This window comes from Vigna umbellata, chromosome 1, assembly GCF_029865625.1.
Source record: "Vigna umbellata cultivar VRB3 chromosome 1, Vumbellata_1.0, whole genome shotgun sequence".
In the NCBI taxonomy this organism is placed as follows: domain Eukaryota; kingdom Viridiplantae; phylum Streptophyta; class Magnoliopsida; order Fabales; family Fabaceae; genus Vigna; species Vigna umbellata.
In genome coordinates this window covers 82,361,280-82,386,255 of record NC_142165.1, presented here as the reverse complement: position 1 = coordinate 82,386,255, position 24,976 = coordinate 82,361,280, and the positions used below count along the sequence as shown (strand labels likewise).

At 42.4% G+C, this 24,976-nt stretch overlaps 2 protein-coding genes and 1 long non-coding RNA gene across 3 annotated transcripts; 1 reads left to right on the top strand and 2 right to left on the bottom strand.

Moving 5' to 3' along the window:
* Positions 1 to 850: 850 nt before the first annotated feature.
* On the top strand, positions 851 to 3,713 carry LARP6C (RNA-binding protein). Its single transcript, XM_047321600.2, has 10 exons — positions 851 to 1,330; positions 1,714 to 1,795; positions 1,893 to 1,987; positions 2,066 to 2,137; positions 2,242 to 2,321; positions 2,411 to 2,489; positions 2,593 to 2,640; positions 2,725 to 2,793; positions 2,896 to 3,021; positions 3,468 to 3,713. Exons 1-10 carry the CDS (start codon positions 1,025 to 1,027, stop codon positions 3,708 to 3,710), a joined length of 1,200 nt encoding a protein of 399 aa, XP_047177556.1. The 5' UTR covers positions 851 to 1,024; the 3' UTR covers positions 3,711 to 3,713.
* Positions 3,714 to 13,316: 9,603 nt separating this feature from the next.
* On the bottom strand, positions 13,317 to 15,533 carry LOC148206602 (uncharacterized). Its single transcript, XM_088108212.1, has one exon. It carries the CDS (start codon positions 15,531 to 15,533, stop codon positions 13,317 to 13,319), a length of 2,217 nt encoding a protein of 738 aa, XP_087964338.1.
* Positions 15,534 to 19,194: 3,661 nt separating this feature from the next.
* On the bottom strand, positions 19,195 to 21,397 carry LOC124823210 (uncharacterized). The gene is made up of 3 exons (XR_007027623.2): positions 20,871 to 21,397; positions 20,632 to 20,770; positions 19,195 to 19,892 (listed from the first exon to the last, which is right to left on the bottom strand). It is a non-coding gene; the product is annotated as an uncharacterized LOC124823210 (long non-coding RNA).
* Between the last annotated feature and the right edge of the window lie 3,579 nt (positions 21,398 to 24,976).

The window sequence follows — 24,976 nt, the reverse complement described above, 5'->3', positions numbered from 1 at the left end:
GAAAATGATAGATTTTTTCCATTATACTAAAGTTGAGTATTGATTTTGATTTATGATTATTATAATTATAAATAATTAAGTTAAATTATAATTTAAATTTTTAATTTTTATTATCAAATAATTTTATTGTTATTAAAAAATTTTAAATGCTATTAATTTTATTACACAAAGAGATGATATTTACCAAAAATATTATATTATTTAAAATAAAAAAAAGGGTTAAATATGTTTTTAGTCCCTAAACTATTGGCCGTTTCTGGTTTTCGTCCTTCTTCCAAAGTAAGGTACAATTTGGTCCTCATTCTTTAGAAAAACGTTCGTTTTAGTCCTCAAAATTTTGTTTTTAGTCCTCGTTTTAGTCCTCAAAACGAACGTTTTTTCGACTAAAACGAACGTTTTTTAAAGATTGAGGACTAAATTGTACCTTACTTTGGAAGAGGGACGAAAACCAGAAACGGTCAATAGTTTAGGGACTAAAAACATATTTAACCCTAAAAAAAATTATAAGATGTTATTTTATTAAGTATCACAACTCAATTCAATATAATATTTAGTATATTATGTAATGAAATCATTAAATTTATTAAAATCATAAATCACAACTCAAATTTCACCACAAATAATATATCATGTTAATTAATAAATAGTATGTAAAATTTTGTTGGAACTCGTATCAGTTTTGAAAAGAGAGATAGAAACTACTTCCAATGAGAATATATGAAGTTATATAAATAAAAAAGAAAGAATTGAATTTTGAAAGAAAAAAGAAATGAAAATAGTGATTTGTAAATTTAGGGGGTAGGGACCTATCTGGGGAAATGGTAACCTTAAAAGATTTAGTCAAAAGGGGAGTAGTGTGAGAAGAAAGAGGTACCGTCTTTGAGCGCGAAAAAAGTGGATTGAATATCGAAACAAAGACAAAAAACAGTTATAGCATAAGGGAATACAATAGAACACAATCTCATATGCCACAACATCACACAGAGGGAGGGAGAAGGAAAAACAAAAAACATAATTGAGAGGAATGGCGCAGGTGCAACCTGAACAGAAGATCCATGACAACTCAGAAAAAGACACCCAAGAAACTGGCAACTCCAGCTTCAAATTCAATGCCCAAGCGCCCGAATTCGTGCCAAGATCGCAATCCCAGATGCCGATTTCGGGTTATTTCTATCCTTGTTTCCAGATTCTCGGTGGCTGTGGTGATTCTGATTGGTTCTTAGTTGGGGACCAGGATCCTTCTTGTTTGATCCCCACCGCCAGTGTTGCGCTTCCCAATTCCTCCAAGAATATCCTCACCCCCGATCTTCAGCAAAAGATCGTCAAACAGGTCTCCCGTCTAATCAAAATTCTTTTTTTCCTTCTACATTATTAAATCATCTTCACTTCCTTCCTTTTCATTTTACATTTATTCAGTAAGGTCATTCTTGTTACGTTCATGTTTTATTGTTGTCATTGTAAAAAAAATCAAATAACGAATGCCGTTTAGAAGATGTGGATAGTTTACGTTGCGAAATTGTGATTTTGATTATTTTTTTCGATCATGATATTCAAGCAATATATTTTGATTGAATTGATGTCTGTTTATCGGATAAAGGGATTCATTTAGTTTGATTCTTTGACGATGAAATTGATTATGAAGGTTGTTGTACTAATTTTGTTGTTGTGATACGTAATTGTTTCGTTGTTTAAAAAAATGTGTGTGTGTAATAGGTGGAATATCAGTTCAGTGACATGAGTTTGCTAGCAAATGAATCTTTCCAGAAACAGATGAATAAAGATCCTGAAGGATATGGTGAGGATTGTAGTATTCTCTTCTGTTTTCTTCCTCCCTCCTCCCGTTTGGGATTGGAATGACCTTATCTCACTGATGGACCTTGGTTTTCTGACAGTTCCAATAACCGTGATTGCGTCTACTAAAAAGGTTAAATCCCTCGTTAATAACATTCATATGCTTACTCAAGCTATCCGTTCATCTTCAAAACTTGTAAGTATTTTGGATTGAATGGGGCATTCTTGTTTGTCAATTAGTTTGGTTTTCTCTTTGATAATACGACTTTTGAAGGTTTTGAGCGCTGATGGCAAGAAGGTTAAACGCAAACATCCTTTCACTGATAAGGAAAAAGAAGACTTGCAGGTAAAGAAATTGTATCCATTTTTGGTTTTCTTTCTCCGCATGGTTAGTGTTAAAGTTTCTTGTCATTGTTGCATAGCGCATTTTTTGTTTCTTTTCTCTTGCAGTCTCGCACTGTTGTTGCAGAGAATTTACCTGACGATCATTCCCATCAGAATCTTCAAAAAATTTTTAGCACAGTTGGAAGGTGAATTTCTTCCATCCAAATCCAACTTCACATTCTTGAATTTTCTTACATTATGAAAACGTTCTAATTGATGGCTGGTCTATGAACAGCGTGAAAACGATTAGAATATGCCATCCTCAGGAGGCTAATACTTCTCGCCCAAAGTCTGATTTCTTCGTTAGTAACAAGGTACAGAAACGATGCCATACCATATGTCTATGTTGTTATCTTACGAATTCAAATGTTACATACGAGAATTTTTCACTCACGTTACTTGTGCCTCTCAATCAAGCTTCATGCACTTGTGGAGTATGACACATCAGATATAGCTGACAAAGCTGTGAGTAAATTCGCCTAGAACTTTTAGCTTTCGAGATGCACATGACTCAATCATTACACCCTTTTTCCTTTCTCACTTGATTAGGTTGAGAAGTTAAATGATGAAAGGAATTGGAGGAAAGGGATGCGAGTAAGGCTGCTCCTAAGGTGCTCGGTGTGTACTTCTCTACCTGATAGTAATGCCTTTTGTATCTACTGTGTCTATTGAACTTCGTAAGTTTATTTTTACTGGATTTTTTTCATCTAACTTTTGCAGCCCAAATCTGTTCTGAAGAGTAGAAAGTCTGAATTTGATGGATATCTAGAAGATGACGAGATTCTAAATTCTGAAAGTGCTGAAGATCCTTCTCACTCAAACAATGCTGAATTGTTCGATACAAATGTAAGTAACAATACATGTATATGTAGTCATTTCTTTCAAGTCTTCCAGTCAACTATATCTTACATGTCATATACGATATAAACCTACCACTTTCTTGCTATTCATATATGCATGAAAGTAAATTGTGCAAAACAGATTAAATGGAAGAATCACTGACCCCTTTCTTAGGAAAAGCACAAGCTTCTTTCATTTTCATGCATCCCACATTTCGATAGATGTCTTCCATATATTAATTCTGAAGACATGCCCTTTTCAACATAACTTAAATATAATTCAAGTACTTTTGGTCTTCTTCAATAAGAATTAAAATTTTACTCTGGTAACCTGCATAATAAAGATTTACATAAAAAAACTGTGTATAAATTCATCCATTAGAAAATGGCTGCATTGAGAATTTGGTTTGTTTTAAAGCAAGATGATGAGTGTTGTATTTGGTAAATTGGAAGGTTGATGAAAACTCGGTAGGATCTAAGAAAGGATGGGCTAGAGGACGTGGAAAGGGAAGAGGACGCACTCAAGGTCGTGGCCTGCTTGCTCCACCCTTTCAATCAAGCAGCACTGCTCTGTGTGATGCTCATACTAAGCCCAATACCAAGGGCCCAAGAATGCCAGATGGGACAAGAGGATTCACCATGGGACGTGGAAAGCCGATTAGTTCTTCTGCTCTAGTCGTCTCATCTCAAGACTGATGGGTATTTCTCAAGTTTTTCCCTTTCCTATATAGTCAACTTTAGGAGACTTCTCTGTATTTCTTCACCACAGAATTCATGGGCAGCAAAAGTGTTTTAGAAGACCCTATTATGTGGGCTACATGGGTAGTTCCAATTTTTTTAGATTTTACCACTTTAGTAATAATTCAAGATGTATATTGTTATATGGCATGGTCGTCCCTGGCCACAAAGATCCTAAATTTCTGCTTTCTTAGTTTTCAATTTAGTGAGAGGGGGTTTATTGCTTTTAATGTCAGAAATAAGTGCTTATTATTATTGTACACTAAAACGTTTTTGAGATTGAATAAGAGACTTAGGTGTCAAATTCTCCACTCCTTGTCTGACAGTATTTTCTCTAAGGTTAATTAAATTTTATTATCTATTCGTTTTGAACTTTCCAAATTAATGGTTGAAATGATGTTTTAACGAATCAATTTAAAGTTGAATATTTACGCAATTGTTTTTATAAATTTGAAGTATATTTGTGTTATTATTTATATTTATAAATAATTAGTGAAAAAGTATTCTTCAAGTCATCACTCTCGGTTGCTGCGCGGTTTCAGTTTACGAATTCCCACACAGATTTTTTTTAGTTATTGAACCTTTCAATTTTTGTCTATCACAAGCCTTCACTTCCCACTTCTTCTGATTCCTGTATAACTTTGTTTTCATATTGTTGTTCTCACACCTACATTGAAGTGGGAGCCAACACATACATACTTGCCAAGAGAAATTTTTGCCCGCTTTTTTTTATTTCCCAAGGAAACACATTTTTTAATCCCATTTGCAAAAGTATTGAAGGAAAACCTTCAATCTTCAAAATCTACATTGAATGAATTGAAAGCATTTAAACCAAACTGGAATTGAAGCTTCCTGAGACATATTTCAGTGACTAGACACAACGAAATGGAGTGTGTAATCTAGACACGAAGATGTTTTTAGTAATCACTAGTCACAAAGCTGGCTTGAAGGCTCTAGAGTCTTCTCCGGTGTTTACAACGCAGAAGAACGAGTTATAAATATGGAAACGGTGTTGGATGGTGGAATCAGTTTAGGGAGCTCAAGAAGGTTGGAGATAGGGCTATGACTCTACATTCGTGAAATGAAAACGCGGAAAGGAATTTGTATACAGGGAGGAGAAGATATGGATCGGTGGTGAAAATGATAATTGGAGAAAACAAATGAAGGAATGGAAAAATAATGTTTTGGTGGTGTACAGAAGAAACGGAAAATCAGAATGAAGGAACGAAAAGGTGGTCAACAAGAAATGAAAGCTTGCTACAGGAGGATCCTTGGATTCTCTAGCTTTTACTTTCAAGGAGGAATTGGGTTTTGGGGTGCTCCTTACAGAATCACAATTCTCATAAATTTCAAAACTGTATTTGCAATGGTGAAGTTAGGTATTTATACTAACTCATGCTTCGTGCAAGCTTAACTATTCTACTATACAATGAACATCCATTCTCAAGTGGCAAGACACGTGGAAGAGGCTGTCAGCACATGAAAGTAGCATTGGAAGGCAGATGGCTCGTTGAGCGAGGGGAGTAACCTGTTGGCCTTGAATCCAATCTGGAAGGCTTGCTAGGCCCTATTCCATCTAATTAGTTTTGTTTTAATCAATAAGATATATAGAAAGATATTTTTGGAAGAAGGTTTCCTCACATTTGGATTTTTACTTTTGATAGAATTAAGAAGTGTTTCGGATGTGTAGGGCTGTGCAGTTCCAAACCTCCACGACCTCCTGTCAATTTGTCCCGGTGGCTGATCTTCTGTCCTGATTCTCGATTCCTTCTCTCAATCCTGAGGGGTGGAGACCTGCAAAAGATTCTCCGATGCCAAAGTCAGTTTCTGAGCAATGGTTTCTCTCTCTAGAATAGCAATAAATGTGCATTCAATGTGACCTATCTACCACTCACCATGGACCTGTATTTATAGTTTTCGCTATGGGCTTGGGATTAGTGAAAAGTTAATCACGGCCCAAAACGGCCCGATAGCTTCTAATTTCTACTTACCTTTAAACCAGGCTACTTTTCCTTAAGTCATGTTGATTAGTGATTTGGCGGGCGTGGACGTTCGCCCATGTGAAGTGGGCGTCTGCCTCGCGCGCACGGAGATCCGCCCATGTGAGATCCGCCCATGTGGGATCTTTGGTCCGGCGTCCGGTTCCGCTGGCCGCGTCCGCGAAGATCCGCCCATGTGGGATCCGCCCATGTGGGCTCTTCCGTACGGCGTCCGGCTTTGCTCGTCGTGTCCGCCCATGTGATATGGGCGTCCGCCTCGTCCGCATGGAGACCCGCCCAATTAGCTTGGGCGTCCGCTCACGGATCCTTCCGTACGGCGTCCGGCCCTTGCAGATACACAAGCCCCCCAAGTCCTAGTGCCCGTAGTGAACGTAGGACTTTGGGTCACCTAACAGACAAGATTTGATGCAGTGGCTGTCGTGTCGGGCTGCTCTGTGATGGTAGGATTCCTTGTGAGTTCTTCAAAGTTTTTCTTATAAAGAGGTTCGACCCGGTTGGTAGGTGTTCCTCCCTGCTACAAGAGGGTTAGGAGAGTTTATACCGGGTCTAGGTTCAATCTTTGGCCGGCTCTTCAACGCATGAGCCCCCGGCTTGCCTTATACGATTGCGTACAGGCATTGTCATAAGTCGCCGTGGACTCCGGATTGGATTCCGGATTGGACTCCGGTGTATCTTTGGGTAGGCGGTCCTTGGACAACGGGACGGTCCTTCCGTACGGCGCCCGGCTTCCCGGGTCCCTTCGTACGGCGTCCGGCCCCTGCGGATACACAAGCCCTCCAAGTCCTAGTGCACGTAGTGGACGTAGGATTTTGAGTATGGCGTGTGTTGGGCTAGGAATCCGCATTTGGGCTATATCCAGTGGGCTTTCAAATTTGGACTTTAGGCGGGAAAACACGTGGCGCGCTCCTATTGACGGAAAGCGAAGCGTCGCCGAATCTGGAGCGTTGGTCGTGCCATATCTGGACGGCTGGGGCGTGCCCAGTGGGCTTTCAAATTTGGACTTTAGGCGGGAAAACACGTGGCGCGCTCCTATTGACGGAAGGCGAAGCGTCGCCGAATCTGGAGCGTTGGTCGTGCCAGATCTAGACGGCTGGAGCGTGCCCAACGGTTATGAAATTTTTCCTATAAATAGCAGATTAGACGAGGTCATTTTCGCTTGTCTCCCTTGTTGAAGATTTTAAATTCTTTTTTCCCTCAGGTAATAAATGGCCTCCGTTTCTCTTGTGTCTGGTTCCGGGTCGTCGGGCGGAATCCGGGAGGGGTCGGCGGGTGGCGACGGCAGCGATTCTCTCAGCTCGGTCTCCTCTCATTTTGTGGACGAGGCGGTTGGTTCTTCTGGGGCGGACCTCGAGGCTCCGGTTTCACCGGACGACCGGATCTTCCATGGCGTCCCTCTATTCCTGCTCAAGGGCGGTATACGCGTGGTCGGGTCCCCCCATGAGCCGGACGGTGTAGGGACGGTGGTGTCCGAGTTGGCTCCTGTCGTTCCTAGTCGGTATTCTTCGTGTTACGCTTTCCGCAAGGATTTGGAATGGAGGATCCGCCATACGCACATTGTCCGGGATGTAGAAGACTCGAGATTAATTCGAGCTGGTGTGACCTTGTTGAACGAGAGGGTTTTTCATGATGGACGGTCTTCTCCCTTTGACTTCTTTTTCATGTATGTCACCTTCTTCACCCATCTATTCATCCGGGTGCCTTTCACAAAGTTCCAAATGGCCATCCTTCGAGAAGTCAACGTGGCTCCTACACAACTGCATCCCAACTCTTGGGCGGCTGTACAGGCGTTCTTGGCTATGTGCCTAGCAGTGGGCGTCACTCCCACCATCCCGGTCTTCTTTTACTATTTCGAGGTTCGCCCTTCTCCTTCTGGCGGTTGGGTGTCCTTCATATCAGTCCGGGATAGGACCCTCTTCCGCCCTTTCTCCGATTCTTTCAAAAATTTCAAGACACATTACTTCAAAATAATTGTGGATAAAGCCGGCCTCCGCGAATTTTCCGATATTGAAGGGAGGCCGTTGTTCCCATTTTATTGGACGAGCGATCCTCGACGAATAAAGGCGACTTCTTTGGGGGCCTTGACAGCGCCCGATTTGGAGGCCGTGCGTACCATTAACGACCTCCCCCGCCGGATTTCCGCCCGCTGTTTGGTCGAATGCCTTAGTCTCGAGGATTGTGGACCAAAGGCGTTCGGTATGGTCTTGTTATATTGGGTGTGTTTATTTTTCGTATACTGACGTTAATTTTCTGAATTGCTTTGTTTCTTGCAGAACTTATGACGACTCAGGGTTCCCGCAAATCCAATTTCATAGCTGCCCGGAAGAAGTCCGGGGCTAGCTCGTCGACCGCCCGGCCGACGTCCGTCCCAAACGTACCCCGTCCTCCTCCTGCCGGGCGAGTTTTTCTGGGCGGACGCCACGCAACTGCGCGTCCCACCCCGAACGTAGAGACCCCCCCCCCCCCCCCCGTCAATAAGACTGGGGGTCCAAGTGTCCAGGTACCGCCTCCCGACTGTCAACCGGAGGTGGCGGCCATCCAGGCGACTCCAGTATCTGAGGCAGCCACTGTTTCTGCCGATCCCTCAGCTCGCAAGAGAAAGGGGCACGCTGCGGAGGGACGCAAAGACAAGGAGGGGTCTTCGTCTCGGTCGGCCTCAAAAAAGGCTCGAAAGAGCAAAGACAAGGACCGTGGGAAGGCCCCTGCCGTCCCTCTTCCGGGTGGTATCTTCAGCCCAGAATTTAGCATGAGTGACCGGTCGAAGTTCCACATGAGTTCCTCCCAAAGGGATCTCATAGAGCCTCTCTCCGAGTTGGAATTGACCAACGCCATGCTGGAGATGTCTACTCGGACGTCCGCCCTGGCGTGGTACCTGAGGAAGTTCGCTGATCGCCCCGGGGTGGCGGAGGTGCGGGCCGAGCTCGATAAAGAAAAGAAGAACGCGGCCTCTCTTCAATTTACCTTGGAAGAGATGGTTCTCAACGAAGAGGAATACAACAAGAAGATCGATCGGCTAGAGGCCGACCTTGAGAAGGCAAAGAAAGAGGCCGCTGAGGATTTGGCAGCTGCCCGGGGCAAGCTTGAGAGCGCAGAGGAAGAAAATCGCCAGCTGCAGGCGGAAGTGGCCCGCCTAAAGGAGGTTGAAGCAGAGCGCGTTAAGGCGAACGAGGCTCTTTCCCAAGACCTTGCGAAAACTAAGGAGAAGGTCGTCGAACTGGAGTCGACCGTCATGTTCGAACATGAGGAAGGCTTCAACAAAGCCCTTCGCCAAGTTATTCTTCTGGCGGGCGTCGAGGATCCGTATAGCCTCGGCGTGGACATCGAGAAGGACGTCGTGGATGGCGTCTTGGTTGACTTGATGGCCGAGGAGGATGCACCGGCCGTGGCAGACGGTGCCGGAGGAAATAGTTAGGAGTTTTATTTATTTGAATTTTTTGATGTGTATTCTTGTGGCCGTCCGTCCAATGTCTCGGATTGTCCAGAGGTTGGCCGGACGGTACTTTTGTAAATCTATATGTCTTTTGACATGGATGATTAATACACAGTGGCTTTTAGTTCCGTGCGTTTTCTTACTATGTCATTCTGCTTGCAATGATAACTTTCCTTTAAGTTAATTGTCCGGCCGTGATGGAGACTTTCCGAGGCGGACAGTAGCGTTTAGCTTCTAGTTTTTTGTTTCGTTTCTTATCTGAGTGTTCCGGACGGTTTTTCACTTCGTCGCCCAGCCAAGCTGAGAGTTGTTCTCGGAACACTCTTTCACCAGCTTGGGGTTTAGTAGGGCGGACGGTCCTTTGTTGCGTCGCCCAACCAATGCTGAGAGCTGTCCTCGTTGGAACACTCTTTGCCAGCTTGGAGTTTGGTAGGGCGGACGATCCTTCGCTATGTCGCCCAACCAAGCTGAGAGCTGTTCTCGTTGGAACACTCTTTTGCCAGCTTGGAGTTTGGTAGGGCGGACGATTCTTCGTTATGTCGCCCAACCAAGCTGAGAATTGTTCTCGTTGGAACACTCTTTGCCAGCTTGGAGTTTGGTAGGGCGGACGATCCTTCGCTATGTCGCCCAACCAAGCTGAGAGCTGTTCTCGTTGGAACACTCTTTTGCCAGCTTGGAGTTTGGTAGGGCGGACGATCCTTCGCTATGTCGCCCAACCAAGCTGAGAGCTGTTCTCGTTGGAACACTCTTTTGCCAGCTTGGAGTTTGGTAGGGCGGACGATTCTTCGTTATGTCGCCCAACCAAGCTGAGAATTGTTCTCGTTGGAACACTCTTTGCCAGCTTGGAGTTTGGTAGGGCGGACGATCCTTCGCTATGTCGCCCAACCAAGCTGAGAGCTGTTCTCGTTGGAACACTCTTTTGCCAGCTTGGAGTTTGGTAGGGCGGACGATCCTTCGCTATGTCGCCCAACCAAGCTGAGAGCTGTTCTCGTTGGAACACTCTTTCACCAGCTTGGAGTTTGGTAGGGCGGACGATCCTTCGTTATTACATTTCTATAAGATGATATTAGCTTCGTGGGAGAAAACAGGTATCTTGATTCATTGATTTATGGGGGTACATCGGAACAAGTATTTGACATTAACTAAAGTAAAACTTTAAATGTGTGGCGTTCCAGGTGTTGGGGATGGGGTGTCCGTCCATGCGTTCCAGCCTGTAGGCTCCGTTCCCCGGGGCTTCCACTATCCTGAATGGCCCCTCCCATTTGGCGGCGAGTTTTCCGTGCGCCGGGTTTCGGCGGGCATCCCCCGCTTTTCTCCATACTAAATCCCCCTCTTGGAAACTTCTTGGGCGGACCTTGGAGTTGTATTTTCTCTCGACCATTCGTTTGCAAGCTTCGGCCCTCAGCGCCGCTCGGTCACGCCGTTCGTCGAGGGAGTCCAATTCGATTCTCAACTCTTGATCGTTGAGGTTCAGGTCCTCGACTTCTCGCCTTAAAGACGGTTCGCCCAGCTCAACCGGCAGCATGGCATCAGTACCATAAGTTAAGTTAAAAGGGGTTTCGCCGGTGGTTCCATGAGGTGTGCATCTATAGGCCCATAGGACCTCGGGCAGTTCGTCCACCCATGCTCCCTTCCTTTCTCCCAAACGCCGCTTAAGTTCCGAAACTATGGTCTTGTTCATCGCTTCGGCTTGACCGTTCGTCTGGGGATGCTCGACGGAGCTGGTAATGTGCTTGATCCCCAATCCTTTGAAGAATTCGGCGAGTTTTTTATCTATAAACTGCCGGCCGTTGTCTGTGATGATGGATCGGGGGAGGCCGAAGCGACATATCAACTTCCAACAGAATTTCTGGACCTGGGCGGCCGTGATGGTTGCCAGGGGCTCGGCCTCTACCCACTTGGTGAAATAATCCACCGCCACTAAAAGAAACTTCTTCTGCGCCCGTCCTAACGGAAACGGTCCCACGATGTCCATTCCCCATTGGGCGAACGGCCAAGGGGATGATACTGGATTCAGAGCGTGTGGCGGTCGGTGAGAGTGGTTGGCGTGCGCTTGGCAACTGAGGCACTTCTGGACGAACGCTTTCGTATCCGCCTCCATGGTAGGCCAATAGTATCCGGCTCTCAGTAACCGGGCTTTCAACGTCCTCCAACCCGTGTGGAGGCCACAGATGCCATTGTGAAGCTCGTCCATGACATAGCGCGCCTCTTCGTTGCCCAAGCACTTAAGGAGGGGAGAGGAGAATCCTCTTCGGTATAAGTCATCCCCCACGATAAGATAAGGGGCGATTTTCTTGGCTTCGCCCGGACCTACCGTCCGCCCTTCGTCCTGGCGGGTCATGATCTCCCTGATTTCTGCACGCCAGTCCTGCCCTCCATCGGATACCGCCGAGCATTCTACCGAAGGCTGAAGTAGAACTTGCCGCACGACAGTAGTCAACTGTCCCTTTTCCTTTCCCGAACTGAGTTTAGACAGTATGTCCGCCCTCGTGTTTTGTTCCCTGGGAATGTGCTGTATGTCAACTTTGTCGAACGCCCTTGCGAGTTCCGTCGCTCGTTGGTAGTATCGTAAAAGGCGCTCCTCTCTGACTTGGAAGTTGCCGTTCATTTGGCCGACCACCAACTCAGAGTCCGTCCGGCAGGTTATCCTGCGCGCCCCCATGTCTTTCGCCAACTCGAGGCCGGCTACCAGGGCCTCATACTCGGCCTGGTTGTTGGATACTTTGAATTTGAATATCAAGGAATGCTCCAGTAAGAATCCGTTGGGGCCTTCAAGAACGATGCCGGCCCCGCTTATCGAACGTCCGGACGCTCCGTCCACGTACAGATGCCAGTCTTCTAGGCCGGGTGGGGGTAATTCGGCCGCGAAATCTGCCAAATGTTGGCCTTTAACCGATCCCCTTGGTTCGTAGCGCAAGCCGAACTCTGAGAGCTCTACTGCCCATGCCACCATCCGTCCGGCTAGGTCCGGCTTTCTGAGGATTTTGGAGATTGGGAAGTCCGTTCGGACTATCACTTGATAACTTTGAAAGTAAGGGCGAAGCCTTCGGGACGCGTGTAATAAAGCCAAGGCCACCTTCTCTATCCGCTGATACCGGGTTTCTGCATCTAGGAGCGTTCGACTCACGAAGTAAATTAACCTCGGTTGAGGCCGCTCTTGCATCAATACGGCGCTGATGGCCGTTTCAGATACTCCCAAGAAGATATGCAAATCTCCACCCGGAACCGGGCGGTTCATGACGGGTGGGTTACTTAGAATGGCTTTGACGTCTTGGAACGCTCGCTCGCATTCGTCATCCCACGCCGGGCCGGCCCCTTTCTTCAGCTTACGCAGGACCGGCCTCATCCGCTCTGCTAGCTTGGGGATAAACCGGGACAAGGCGGTGAGGCGTCCGACCAGTCTCTGGACTTCCTTAAGGGTGGCCGGACTCTGCATTTGTAGTACCGCGTCACACTTGTCCGGGTTAGCCTCAATCCCCCTTGAAGTTAGCATAAAACCCAAGAACTTTCCGGCTGCTACCCCGAATGTACACTTTGCGGGGTTCAAGCGCATGCCGAATTTCCTGACTTGGCGAAAAACTTCCTCGAGGTCTTGGATGTGTCCCTCTCCATCTGCCGATCGGACCACCATGTCGTCCACGTATACGTCCATGCACCGGCCTATCTGGTCCCGGAAGATTCGATCCATTAGGCGCTGGTATGTCGCCCCCGCATTCTTCAGGCCGAACGGCATAACCTCATAGCAGAAGTTAGCCTTCTCTGTGATGAATGCTGTCTTCTCGATGTCTGGTCCGTACATGGGTATCTGATTGTACCCGGAATACGCATCCAAGAAACTCAACACCCGGTGTCCGGAGGCGCCGTCCACCAGGGCGTCTATGCTGGGTAGGGGGTGCGAATCCTTTGGGCAGGCCTTGTTCAGATCCGTGTAGTCGGTACACATGCGCCACTTCCCGCTGGCCTTCTTCACCATGACCACGTTAGCTAGCCAGGTGGTGTAGGTGACAGCCCGGACGAATCCGGCTCTCTTCAACTTCTCTACCTCCTCCTCGACCGCCTTGCGCTTCTCCTCGCCCATTCTTCGCTTTTTCTGGGCTATAGGTCGTGCATTCTGGAAAAGCGAGAGCTTGTGGCACATCACCCCGGATGAATGCCTGGCATATCCGCCGCCGTCCACGCAAAGAGATCACGGTTCCTCCACAAGAGTGCTCTCAACTCCTTTTCCATTTCGGGGTTCAGCTCCCTGGCGATGAGAGTGGTTTGGGCAGGTTCCTTTCCTATCAGGATAGGTTGGGTTTCTCCCATAGGTTCCAGCCGGTCCTCGGTATTTGTCCTAGGATCAAGGTCGGCCATGGCCACCTCCGAGCCGGCCGCCCGCCTTTTTACGGGACGGACGTGCAACTTCAACCCTGCCGCGTAACATTCTCGCGCCGTCTTCTGGTCCGCCCGGACTGTACAAATAGTTCCCTTCTCGGAGGGGTATTTCATTGTGAGGTGGGGGGTAGAGACGATCGCTCCAAAAGCGTTTAAGCACGGCCTTCCGAGCAGCACGTTATATGAGGTGCTAGCCTCCACCAGCAGATACCGGACCCTCTTCTCCTCGCTAGATCGTCCCGTCCCCAACCTCGTCCTCAACTCCACGTATCCCCTTGTGTCAACTCTCTCTCCTGCGAACCCGACTATTTGCCCATCGTAAGGAACAATCAGGTCCTCTGCGATATCCATCTGCAGGAAAGTCTTCCAGTAAAGGATGTTGACCGAACTTCCTTGGTCAACTAGAACTTTGCTTATCCCGTACCGTGCTATTTCTGCCGTTATGACCATTGGGTCGTCCTGGTCGGGATCAGGGGCGTGAAAGTCTTCGTCGGAGAATGTGATGGGCGGCATGGATCGGCGCGGCTTGTCAATCACATGGACGGAATGGAGGGCTCGAAGATGGCGCTTACGGGCGGAGGAAGATGATCCTCCTCCCGCGAATCCTCCGGAAATGGTGTTGATATGCCCTCTCAAGGGGCGTTCCCTGCTACGGCTTCGGCTTGATCGTCTTTCTGAGCGTGGTCGCTCCGTCCTCGTGTTCTTTGGCTTGTCCTTTCGGTAGGCCGGCCTCTGAGCAGGCCGTTCGGTTGGTTGTGGCGGACGCTCATCGCGGACGTATTTCTTGAGCTTTCCCGCCCGGATGAGCTCCTCTATTTTGTCCTTGAGGGTCCAGCACTCTTCGGTGCTGTGACCCATATTTTTGTGGTAGGAGCAGTGTTTGCTCCGGTCAGCGTTCTTCGAAGTAGGGAGCCCTTCATGCTCTGTTATCAACTCTGCACTCAGGGCCTCCCGAAGGATCTTCTCCCTTGAGGCATTCAAAGGTGTATACTGTTGGAAGCGGGGTCCTTTCTTGTGCTCCCCGGGTCTAAGGCCGAACGTTTTTCTCGTCGACGGAGCGATTTTATTACCGTCCGCCTTTTCTCTAACTTCTTGATTTTCCTTTTTGTAGGAGAGTTTCATCTCCTCCACCCTTATCTCGTCAGCTGCTCTCTCCCTCAGCTCCTCCATTGTTTTAGGAGCACGCCTGCAGACACTATCCTTGAATGGTCCCGGTTTTAAGGCCGGCAGGATATAATGAAGGGCAAGCTCAGGGGTCAAGCTTTTTACGCGGCGGACGGTCTTCTGGTATCTATCCATAAACGTCCGCAGTGTTTCGTCCTTCCCCTGCTTGAGGGTCATTAATTCAAACACGGTCAAGTCTTGGGTGCTACTGGCCGCGAATTGCTTGATGAATAGTTGTTTCAAATCAGCAAAGTTTTCTATAGAATTAGGGGGGAGGGTGTTGAACCATTCCAGTGCCTCGTCTTCTAACGAGAGCGAGAATGCTCGGCACCAAATGGCGTCATTGCCTGTCCGGAACGCCATCGCGTTTGAGAATGTTTGGATATGGGACGCGGGGTCCGTCGTTCCGTTATACATTTTGAACTGCGGAGCCATGAATTGCTCCGAGATTTGGACATTCATTATGCTTTGGGTGAATGGAAGCAATAGGGTGGATGAAGGCTCCGGCTTGATAACCATCCGCCCGTCCTCGGCAGCGCTTTCCGCGTGCACCGACTTAGCCTTGCTTTCCGCTGCCTCCGATCCGGAAGGCCTCCAAGTCCTATCGCTCTCGGTACCCGGGGGCGGGCGTTCTCCTTCCACCCCCTTCCCTTTGTCCTTCGTTCGTTCTTCCCCGTTCATCCGCCCGATCTCCCGAGCTATCCGGGCTTCGCAGTCGGCCTTCACGGCCGCCATCTCCTCTTCATGACGTTGCTGCATCTCGTCCATTTTTTGTTGTAGCACGCGCATCATCTCGGCGGGATCGTCTAAGCTCATGTTTCTCGTGGTCACCATTGGGTTTTTTAAGTCACACGGCCCCACGGTGGGCGCCAAATGTTTCGGATGTGTAGGGCTGTGCAGTTCCAAACCTCCACGACCTCCTGTCAATTTGTCCCGGTGGCTGATCTTCTGTCCTGATTCTCGATTCCTTCTCTCAATCCTGAGGGGTGGAGACCTGCAAAAGATTCTCCGATGCCAAAGTCAGTTTCTGAGCAATGGTTTCTCTCTCTAGAATAGCAATAAATGTGCATTCAATGTGACCTATCTACCACTCACCATGGACCTGTATTTATAGTTTTCGCTATGGGCTTGGGATTAGTGAAAAGTTAATCACGGCCCAAAACGGCCCGATAGCTTCTAATTTCTACTTACCTTTAAACCAGGCTACTTTTCCTTAAGTCATGTTGATTAGTGATTTGGCGGGCGTGGACGTTCGCCCATGTGAAGTGGGCGTCTGCCTCGCGCGCACGGAGATCCGCCCATGTGAGATCCGCCCATGTGGGATCTTTGGTCCGGCGTCCGGTTCCGCTGGCCGCGTCCGCGAAGATCCGCCCATGTGGGATCCGCCCATGTGGGCTCTTCCGTACGGCGTCCGGCTTTGCTCGTCGTGTCCGCCCATGTGATATGGGCGTCCGCCTCGTCCGCATGGAGACCCGCCCAATTAGCTTGGGCGTCCGCTCACGGATCCTTCCGTACGGCGTCCGGCCCTTGCAGATACAAGAAGCCTTCATAAAAATTTTGATTTTTTGTCTTAAACTAGTTGTAACCACAAAGGTATCGATAATTCAAGTTTTGAGTTGCTACATGTTGAAAAAAAATTTACTTTGAAGGATGGAATGACAACATTTTCAAAAGAGAAGTTAAAATTTGAAAACTTAATGATTATTGGAGAAAAGTTGAACTCCACTTAAAAGTCTTGGTTCCATTGTAATTGTGAGAGTGGAAATTGCCAGCAATAGTACCTTCCTTCTTGTTAGGAATTTGCTCCCTCTTTTTTCTCTTCTTCAAGCTCTTTCTTTTCTTCCTTTTCTCTTCTCTCTCTCTTCTCTTCTTTCTTTTTCTTCTCTTCTATCTTCCTCTTCCCTTGTTTCCTTTTCTCTAAGAGCTTTTCTGATGGCGTACCCCCAAGTTATGGCCAAGCACAATAAAAAAGAGTTGGAGTTATCTGTGGAAAATAGGCCTAAACTCTCTCTCTTGGGAAATTTTCGACCATCATGAAGCTTCTAATAGAGTAAGAATAATTTTGGGCCTTGTATTGTGGGCCAAGTGGTTTAGGATTTATTTATGCTTTGTATTATGAGAGTTACTCCCTCCACCACCATAGAGTACTCCTTGCACCTCCTTATTCTTTTTTTACCCTTTAATAAACGGATGTCAACATTTGTTATTGCACAAACGAATGTCAACATTCATTGGACAAACCGATGTCAACGAATGTCAACATTCTCTTCAGTTGAAAGGCCTCGTTGGGACTAAAAGCAATTTCTGCATTCATGTTTTGGTGCATCACCACATTGTAAGTGGAATCCCATCTTATTCTATATTTATCTTCATATTTTTCTGTGCTTATTTTGCAACATAATCTTGTTAGTTTATTTCTTATTAGGTGAATATTTATGGTTCTGTAAATAAACATACTTTCCCCACTGGATTTGGACCTGGTGTAACTGCAGTATTTCATCAAATTCTCTATGCAAGGTATGCATTTGATTATCAGACAAGAAACAATTGGAAACCAGTTTTTGTTTCACTGCACTGTTAAAGAAAAAATAGTAATATTGACAGTGGTGAACTGCTCTGTAAAAACAAAATCCATTGACGAGTGTATTTCATGTGTTCTTGTATGCCAATCTGTTATGTATACATAATTTTACTCTTCCATTTTTCCATATGCACTCATATGAAGGAATATCCTCCCATTTATCATGTGAAAGTTCTTTAATTTTCAACATGATTGATTCCTTGTCTTCTGCTCTGCAAGACACAAATATAAATTTATGTTGATGCCTGTGTCATTTATTGTAATAAAATTCATAAAAGTATGTGATAAACAATGTGGTGACAAGCCCTCTGTTTTAAGCTTTACTAAAGATGTCGACGATGCATCTCGAAAGTATATCACTTGTTTGATCTCTGAATTGCCTCAGGGCTTGACCCACAAGAAAATAGTGCTTCGATGCAAGGTAAATTGATTTTACATTTATCCATCAAATATTTGTGCTCTCATTCTCATAGAACATTGCTTTTTATGCTGTCATTTGCGAACAGGTGGTTGCAGTCCTTGTTTTAGTTATAGAGAGAAAGACCCTAAATTTTATTGCAGAAACCAAAGTTAATGCTCAGGGGACTCTTTTGGACATTCCACTTGCTTGTTTTTTGTTGGGAATGTTATGTATAAATGTTACTCAAGAAAAGTCAGATATAATCACTTTCTTTGTCTTGCATGTGCATGCGTTAACTGACAATTGTTTTACTTGGTGTTTTATACATTATAAACATCCCTGGGGTTCTCCTTTCATTGACTATAATAGCAAGCTTTCTAAGCATATTTTTGGGGTTTGTCCTTTTTTCTTGTTTGGGGTTTTCTTGGGAAAAGAAGGGAAAGAATTAGGTGTAATATAATTAAAGCAAAAAAGAAGACAAGAAATGAGAAGACGTGAAACGGAAATGGGAGAGAAACGGAAATGAGAGAGGAGAGGAAGTGAAGCGGAAATGGAAGAAAATGAAATTCGTGAGAGATGGATGGGGGTGTAGCTGCCTAGCAAAAATAAATGAGTAAAACTAGGAAGGATAAAATTGAAATTAAAAGAATTTGGGGAGGTGGAGGAAGCATGGTGTGGTGGTGGAGGGAGCAACACCCTTGTATTATGGGTCTAATAATGTAGGATTTATTTTGGACCTTGTATTTTGGGCCAAGTAGAATAGGGTATTGACCACTCAACTCAACAAAGGGCCAATGCCCAATGTTGACCAAAGTTGGATGTGATTTTGGGCTTGTTGACCAAGGGGTCAAAGTTTCATCTAACTTGGTGGACAAGGAGGGGTGGGTTGTCCATGCCATGTGTCACCCTTCCTTTGGAGAGATTTTCCTCTTAGTTAATGACCAAATGTCACTCTAGGAATTAGGAGGATTCTCCGTAAGTAGTGGTCACATGTCCCTCTCTTATTGGAGAGGATTTTTGCCATTTGTTATTCTTCTAACACTACAAGAAAAATCACTATTACATACCGCCAAAATTCGTATATAACATCAAAAATTCGTATATAAAATGATTTTACATACGAATTATATACGAACAAAAATTCGTATATAAAAAAGGCGTAGCTAAGTTACATACGGATAAATTCGTATATAATTTACATACGGATATTATATACGGATAAATCCGTATATAATTTACATACGGATATTATATACGGATAAATCCGTATGTAATTTACATACGGATATTATATACGGATAAATCCGTATGTAATTACAAAAGTATGTACATATGTATCTATTGTTTATAACATTTAATTAGATTGGTTTTTTCTAATAGTTATATAATTAATATTAAAATTTTTACACATTAAAACTTCTCATAAAATTTTAAATAATTACTACCAGATTATAAATGTTAAAAATTTATAATATATAATTGTGTTGAAAATCAAATAATTAAAACATGAAAATTTTATTTGAATACTCTATAAAGAGAGTTCAAAGAAATAAATACAACTACTTAATATTAATATCTCATAACACTCAAATTTAACTTTTACAATAATTTAAATCTAAAACAAACAGGTCCTTGTATAATATATCCAAAGCAATTGTTGATAGCTCTGCAAATGTTGCACATATAATTATTGGGTGGAAGACCTTTTCAAGTTTGATGGCAATCTCAAAACAAAGGGATAAGAAAAGGCATAATTATAGTTAGTTCTAATAAAATGCAAATACAATGTTGCATGACAATATAACATTTTTGGTCCATCTAAATGAGCCATCAAAGCAATCAGCCATAGAGGTTGCTAATGCTGTGGAGAATCAAGCCAAAGAACTTGAGTAAGCATTATCTTTCTATAATAGGTACATTATCTGAATATTCTTGCTTTGAGAAAACCTTAACCGTAACACCCTAAAGAAACATGAATATATTTTTGTCTGATGCACAAAGTAAATTTCAATTGAACACTTTAAAAAAGGACTTTAAATGATAGTAATTTGAATTGCAACATAACCAATAGTGTAACGTGTACAAAAAACTTAAACATGTTAAGGAAGATGAAATTTAAAACAAAAATTACAGGAAGAGGAAAGAACATACCAATCCATACTACAAAGCATGATATACACAGTTCCACAAGATCCTGCAAACCAACAATACAAAGCTAAATAAAAAACACTCAAGTTGATATAACATGCCAATGGACAATAACTACTTTTCACATCAAATTAAGGTGATGGGCATAATAAAGAAGCAAACAAATTTCAAAAGTAGAGAGTAATCACCCTTACTTTTATACTAATAATCACCCAATTTTGACCCAATCTCTTTTTTCTTTTCCTCTTTGCCAAATTACACTCCACATTAACTCTCAAACCAAACCAACAAAATGATTCAATCTCTTTTTTATTTTCCTCTCTGCCAATACAAACTTAATATAAATTATGCCAATGACATAATCATAACACCACCTGTAGTTCCAATTTTAAATTATATACGTCATGTAATGTAACTTAAAAAAAAATTACATAACCAAAAAACAGAACCAAGAATTACCACTTGACAACTTCCTCATATAAGCAACCTAAATATCGTAAATGAAAACATACAGTTTTAAATTTCTATTTTAATTAGATGATGAGAATATGCTTGTTCTCATTGATTTAGAAGTACATTCCACGCTGCAACTAGTTAACAGGATTCTTTCAACCATTCTAAATTACATTTTTTAATTATATTTTTCACTTTACACTCATACATCTCTGCATATTAATTTCTAAAGTAAATTTTAGTAGTCTTTTTAAGTTGTCAACTATTAAAAGAAGAAAATTACAAATGAATATTAATCCTCAAAAAGAAGAAAATTGAAGGAACTCAATTACCCAAGTTCTCAAGGAAACTCTGCAACTCCTTCAAACCTTAAGCAGAGAAGCTCTAGTGCACTCTAGACCAAGGGGCCACCAAGTTGCGAGGAGGTTGGTGCTGGAAGCAAATCACAACTGCACACAAATTGTCTCCACTCTTAAGCAGAGAAGCTCCAGTGTCAACAAAAAGCACACGCAAAACCCAAATCCAAATTCGCAAAAAAGCAGAGATTGAAGGAAAAAAGGAGAATGCTCACATCTTAGGCCGACTAGTGGAGATCTCGGCCAGAAGGTGTCGACCAATTTGTTGAGGTTGGAGTGCGCGTGAAGCTTAAGCGAGAGATGGGGCTCGTTGAGCATCGCCAGCATCCCACCTGCGAAACTCACCAAGGTTGTTTAGGGATTTAGGGAATGAGCAGATAAGGGAGTTTGAATGGAGAACTTATGGATTTAGGGATTTAGGGAACAATGGGAATAAAGAAGTGTTAGATATATTAAACCTAGATGATGGGAACGGACGAGAAAGGAAGAAATAAGGGTTAGATACATGAAAACCTAGGTTAGAGACTACGGCAGTGAGCGATGTCGCCGACGATGACCTTGGCCAGCCGGGAGAGGTGCGACAATGATGAGGGACCTAACAGCAATGGAGGTGGCACCGTAGTTAACTTGGGAAGGTGCGAAAAGGAGGTTGTTGTTGTTGTTTGCGTGAAGAAGGAGAAGAAACCCTACGAGGGTTTCTTGCTTTGTGAGAATTTGGAAGAAAGGTAGAATTTTGAGGAGGGAGAAAACGAAAATAAAGTTTTACTTTTATTTTATATTTTTTTAATAACTAATTATAAATATCCGTATCTAATTTGAGTAGGTAATAATTTTTGGATTTATATACAGATTTTAATTTCTTACATACCGATATTATCTTTGGATAAAATTCCCGCCCAAACGCATGAATATTATATACATATTTTATATACGGATATATCGGTAGATAAAATCTGTATATAATTCGTTTTTCAGGATCCGTATGTAAAATTCGTATATAATACTTATGTTACATACGGATTAAAATCCGTATATAAATATCGGTCAGTAATGGCTATTTTTCTTGTAGTGTAAAGAAGAGAATTTCTCCTTACTCTCCAAGCTAGCCAAGGTGGCTCTTTTAGGTTAAAGTTTCTACCTATTTTGAAACATCTTAGCTTATAAATAGATGTGTCTCTTCTTCATGTAATTAGCTTTGATTTAAAGACAATCATGCTATTATTTTTGTGTCATACTACTCTTATTAGGTCACTCTAGGCTAGAGCAACCCAAGTGGCCTCCTCTAGCTATTTTTCTCCAAGAGTTGACCCAACCTCTCTTAGAGCATCATTAAATACCACCTCTATCACCATAAAACAACTCATGACCAAGAGCCTTAGTCTCTTTTCCACCATATTTTTATAACCACCCCAACCTTCAATCTAGTTTTGGCTCAGCCTAGCCAGAGGATTGTCATCAGTTAGTATCAAGTGTTTAGGTTCTTCAAGAGCTAAGTATATTGGTCTCTATCTTAAAAGTACATAAGCTCGAATTCCTACAAGATGGCTCAATCGAGAAGGAGAAGAGTGTTGCGCTTAAAACCAAAGCTTTAAAAACAAATGAATCCTCCAATGAGTTCGATGGTGAACAAGACTCCATGGACGAAAACGAAGAAGGGAAGCTTTCATTCATATCAAGAAAGCTTCAGTCTATGTGAAGGAGAAAAAGAGCCACGATGTTCAAGGGCAGACAAATCAGGTTTAGCTCAAAGAACAAATCAAAAGACTGATGACTAGAGGACTCAATTGTCTGCTACGAGTGCTACAAACCTAGACACTTTAGATTTGAGTGTCCCGAGCTCAAAAGAAAGAAGAAAAAGTCACATAATCCCAGATACGAAAAGAAGAAATTACTGATGAGCACTTGGGAGGACTTGGACACGTCCGGTGAAGGTAAAGACGCAAAAGTATGCCTCGTGGTAGGAAATGCTAAGAGCACATCAGATGACCCTGATGACGAGATAGATTTTTCTGACTTACACTCAGTTATTTATGCCTATTATGAATTGATTTCATATTCATCTAAACTATCTAACACACATAGGTTTCTGCAAAAACAAAGTAAGAAACTTTTAATAGAAAATAATGATTTAAAAGAAAAAGTAACATCATCCAAAAATGATGTGGAGTTGCTATAACAAAATGTTAGTAATCTTAAGGAAGAGTTGACCACCTCTAATAAAGAAAAGGAGAAAACCCTTTTACAAAATAAAATAGTTGTAGAAGATATAGCTATAACATCTTCTTTTCTTATTTCCTCTTATCAAGCATCTCAAATACTTCTTCACCCGTTTTCACACATTTTAAGCCATAAATGGACTTCACAAACATTGTCCATTTAAGAGAGTTCACCAAAAAATTAATTAAACATCTTTGCTTCCAATCAATCCATGAATCTAACATGATAGAGCAACCATGTTTGGTCTATTGCACTTTGTGATCTTTAAGCAACCCTTTAATGTAGTCCATCTCTTTGTTAAGAAGTGAAACTTTAGTTTAATGGTACATAGGAATTGGTTAATGTGGACCGTAAGCTGCAATAGCATCAATCATGTTTTGAAAGCTCTTCAATTTAACAAGATTGAATGGCAATCCTACTTGGTACTAGAAATGAATGATATATTCATGAACTAAAACCTTCGAATTTGTGTCACATGCCCTTTTGATATTAATTTTTCTTTGTTTTTACGTTTTTCTCTTTTCTAAAGTAAGAGAAAGATTCTTGCAAAATATATTTATTGATCTCTTTTTTCCATCATTCTCCCTTTTGGGACTACTATTGGTTGAAAATTCAACTTCATCTTCATCTTATTAATATCACCAAAGCTCCGTACATTATCAACATAATTTATTAAAGCAACTACCTTCTCCTTAAACATTTTCGAAATTTCTTCTTAAACATTTTGGAAATTTCTTCTTAACATTTTTTGGAGCTTTGGAACAAGGTGCAACATTACTCCTTTACTATTAGATGTTCTTTGGCCCTCCTAATATAATTGTCCATATTAATTACAAAATGTTTGTAGTGTTTAAATTTGATTCATTCAAAGGATGACAATATTTTCATCATAGATCACTTGTGTCAGATGATCGTTAATTGATTTGTTCAGTTGTTTCCATTGTTAATAAACGCAAGCAGTTATTGCAAAGAAAGAAAAGAATGAAAGAATAGAAAATAATAATAAAAATTATAAACAAAAAAAGAAATTAAAAAGAAATATAACAAATAAAAAAGAAATAGAACAACAAAAGAGAAATATAACAAAAAAAGAAAAAAGAACAAAAGAAATAGAAAAGAATAAAGAAAAATACAACAAAAAAATATAAACAAATAAAAAATGTAAAGAGAAATAAAAAAGAAAAAAAATCATTTTTTTAAATAACTAATAAAAATTAGAAAAATATAACAAAAAATAAAAATGAATAGAAAACAAAGAAAAAAAATTAAGAACAAGAATAATAAAGTAGAAGAAAATAGGAAAAAAGAAAAGGAAAAGGCATAAAAAGAAATTGAAGTGAAGAAGCAACACTTAGATTATCTTATCCAAGACTATTTAGGTATTATATATTATACTATACAATATTAAGATCATCTCGACCAAGATCACACAAGTTTTGTAACAAGTTCACCACGGTCACCATTTTAGTAGATATGAATGGATGCTGGTTCAACCTTGTTAAAATTAGGTCAACCTTGACAAACATGATTATGAGCCCATTCGCCGTTACAATAAGACACTTATTAGGATTTATTAGAGGATAAAAACCTTCATAAAATAGTATAACAAAATTAATAAATGACAGGTATATAAAAACAATTAATTCTCGTGTAAAAGGTATTCAAATCTATTCTTACTAAACTAGACTACCTAGACCATATTAACTTACTTAAATATTGGAACAAAGACATTTTGATGATTGCACAAAGACTTGTCGAACAACAATGAAGACATAGACATACTAGATCTGACATGACAATTTGATTTCATACAAGAATAGTCGGAAATAAGGAAATAAAAAACAACGAACAATGATAACAATGACAATAACAAACAAGTACAAAGTTGTAAACTCATTTAGAAAAAAAAAAAATAGTTTTTCCTTAGTTTAAAATTAAATCAAATAGACCTAGGACTTAATTCCTACATCTCCATAATTTCTTCCTACACCTCCAAACACTTAAAAATTATACTTTTACTCTTTTTTCAATTGAGTGTCAAAAACACAGTTTGAAGACATTATGTAATGCATAATTTCGGAAAACATTTCAAATTGCATATTCC

What these genes read in the sequence shown, in the direction of transcription:
- LARP6C (XM_047321600.2), top strand. Translation starts at nt 1,025, where the DNA reads ATGGCGCAGGTGCAACCTGAACAGAAGATCCATGACAACTCAGAAAAA. An exon ending in AGGAAAAAGAAGACTTGCAG is followed by an intron (nt 2,138 to 2,241) that starts GTAAAGAAATTG and finishes TTTCTCTTGCAG; the next exon opens with TCTCGCACTGTTGTTGCAGA. An exon ending in ATTTTTAGCACAGTTGGAAG is followed by an intron (nt 2,322 to 2,410) that starts GTGAATTTCTTC and finishes GTCTATGAACAG; the next exon opens with CGTGAAAACGATTAGAATAT.
- LOC148206602 (XM_088108212.1), bottom strand. Translation starts at nt 15,533, where the DNA reads ATGAGCTTAGACGATCCCGCCGAGATGATGCGCGTGCTACAACAAAAA.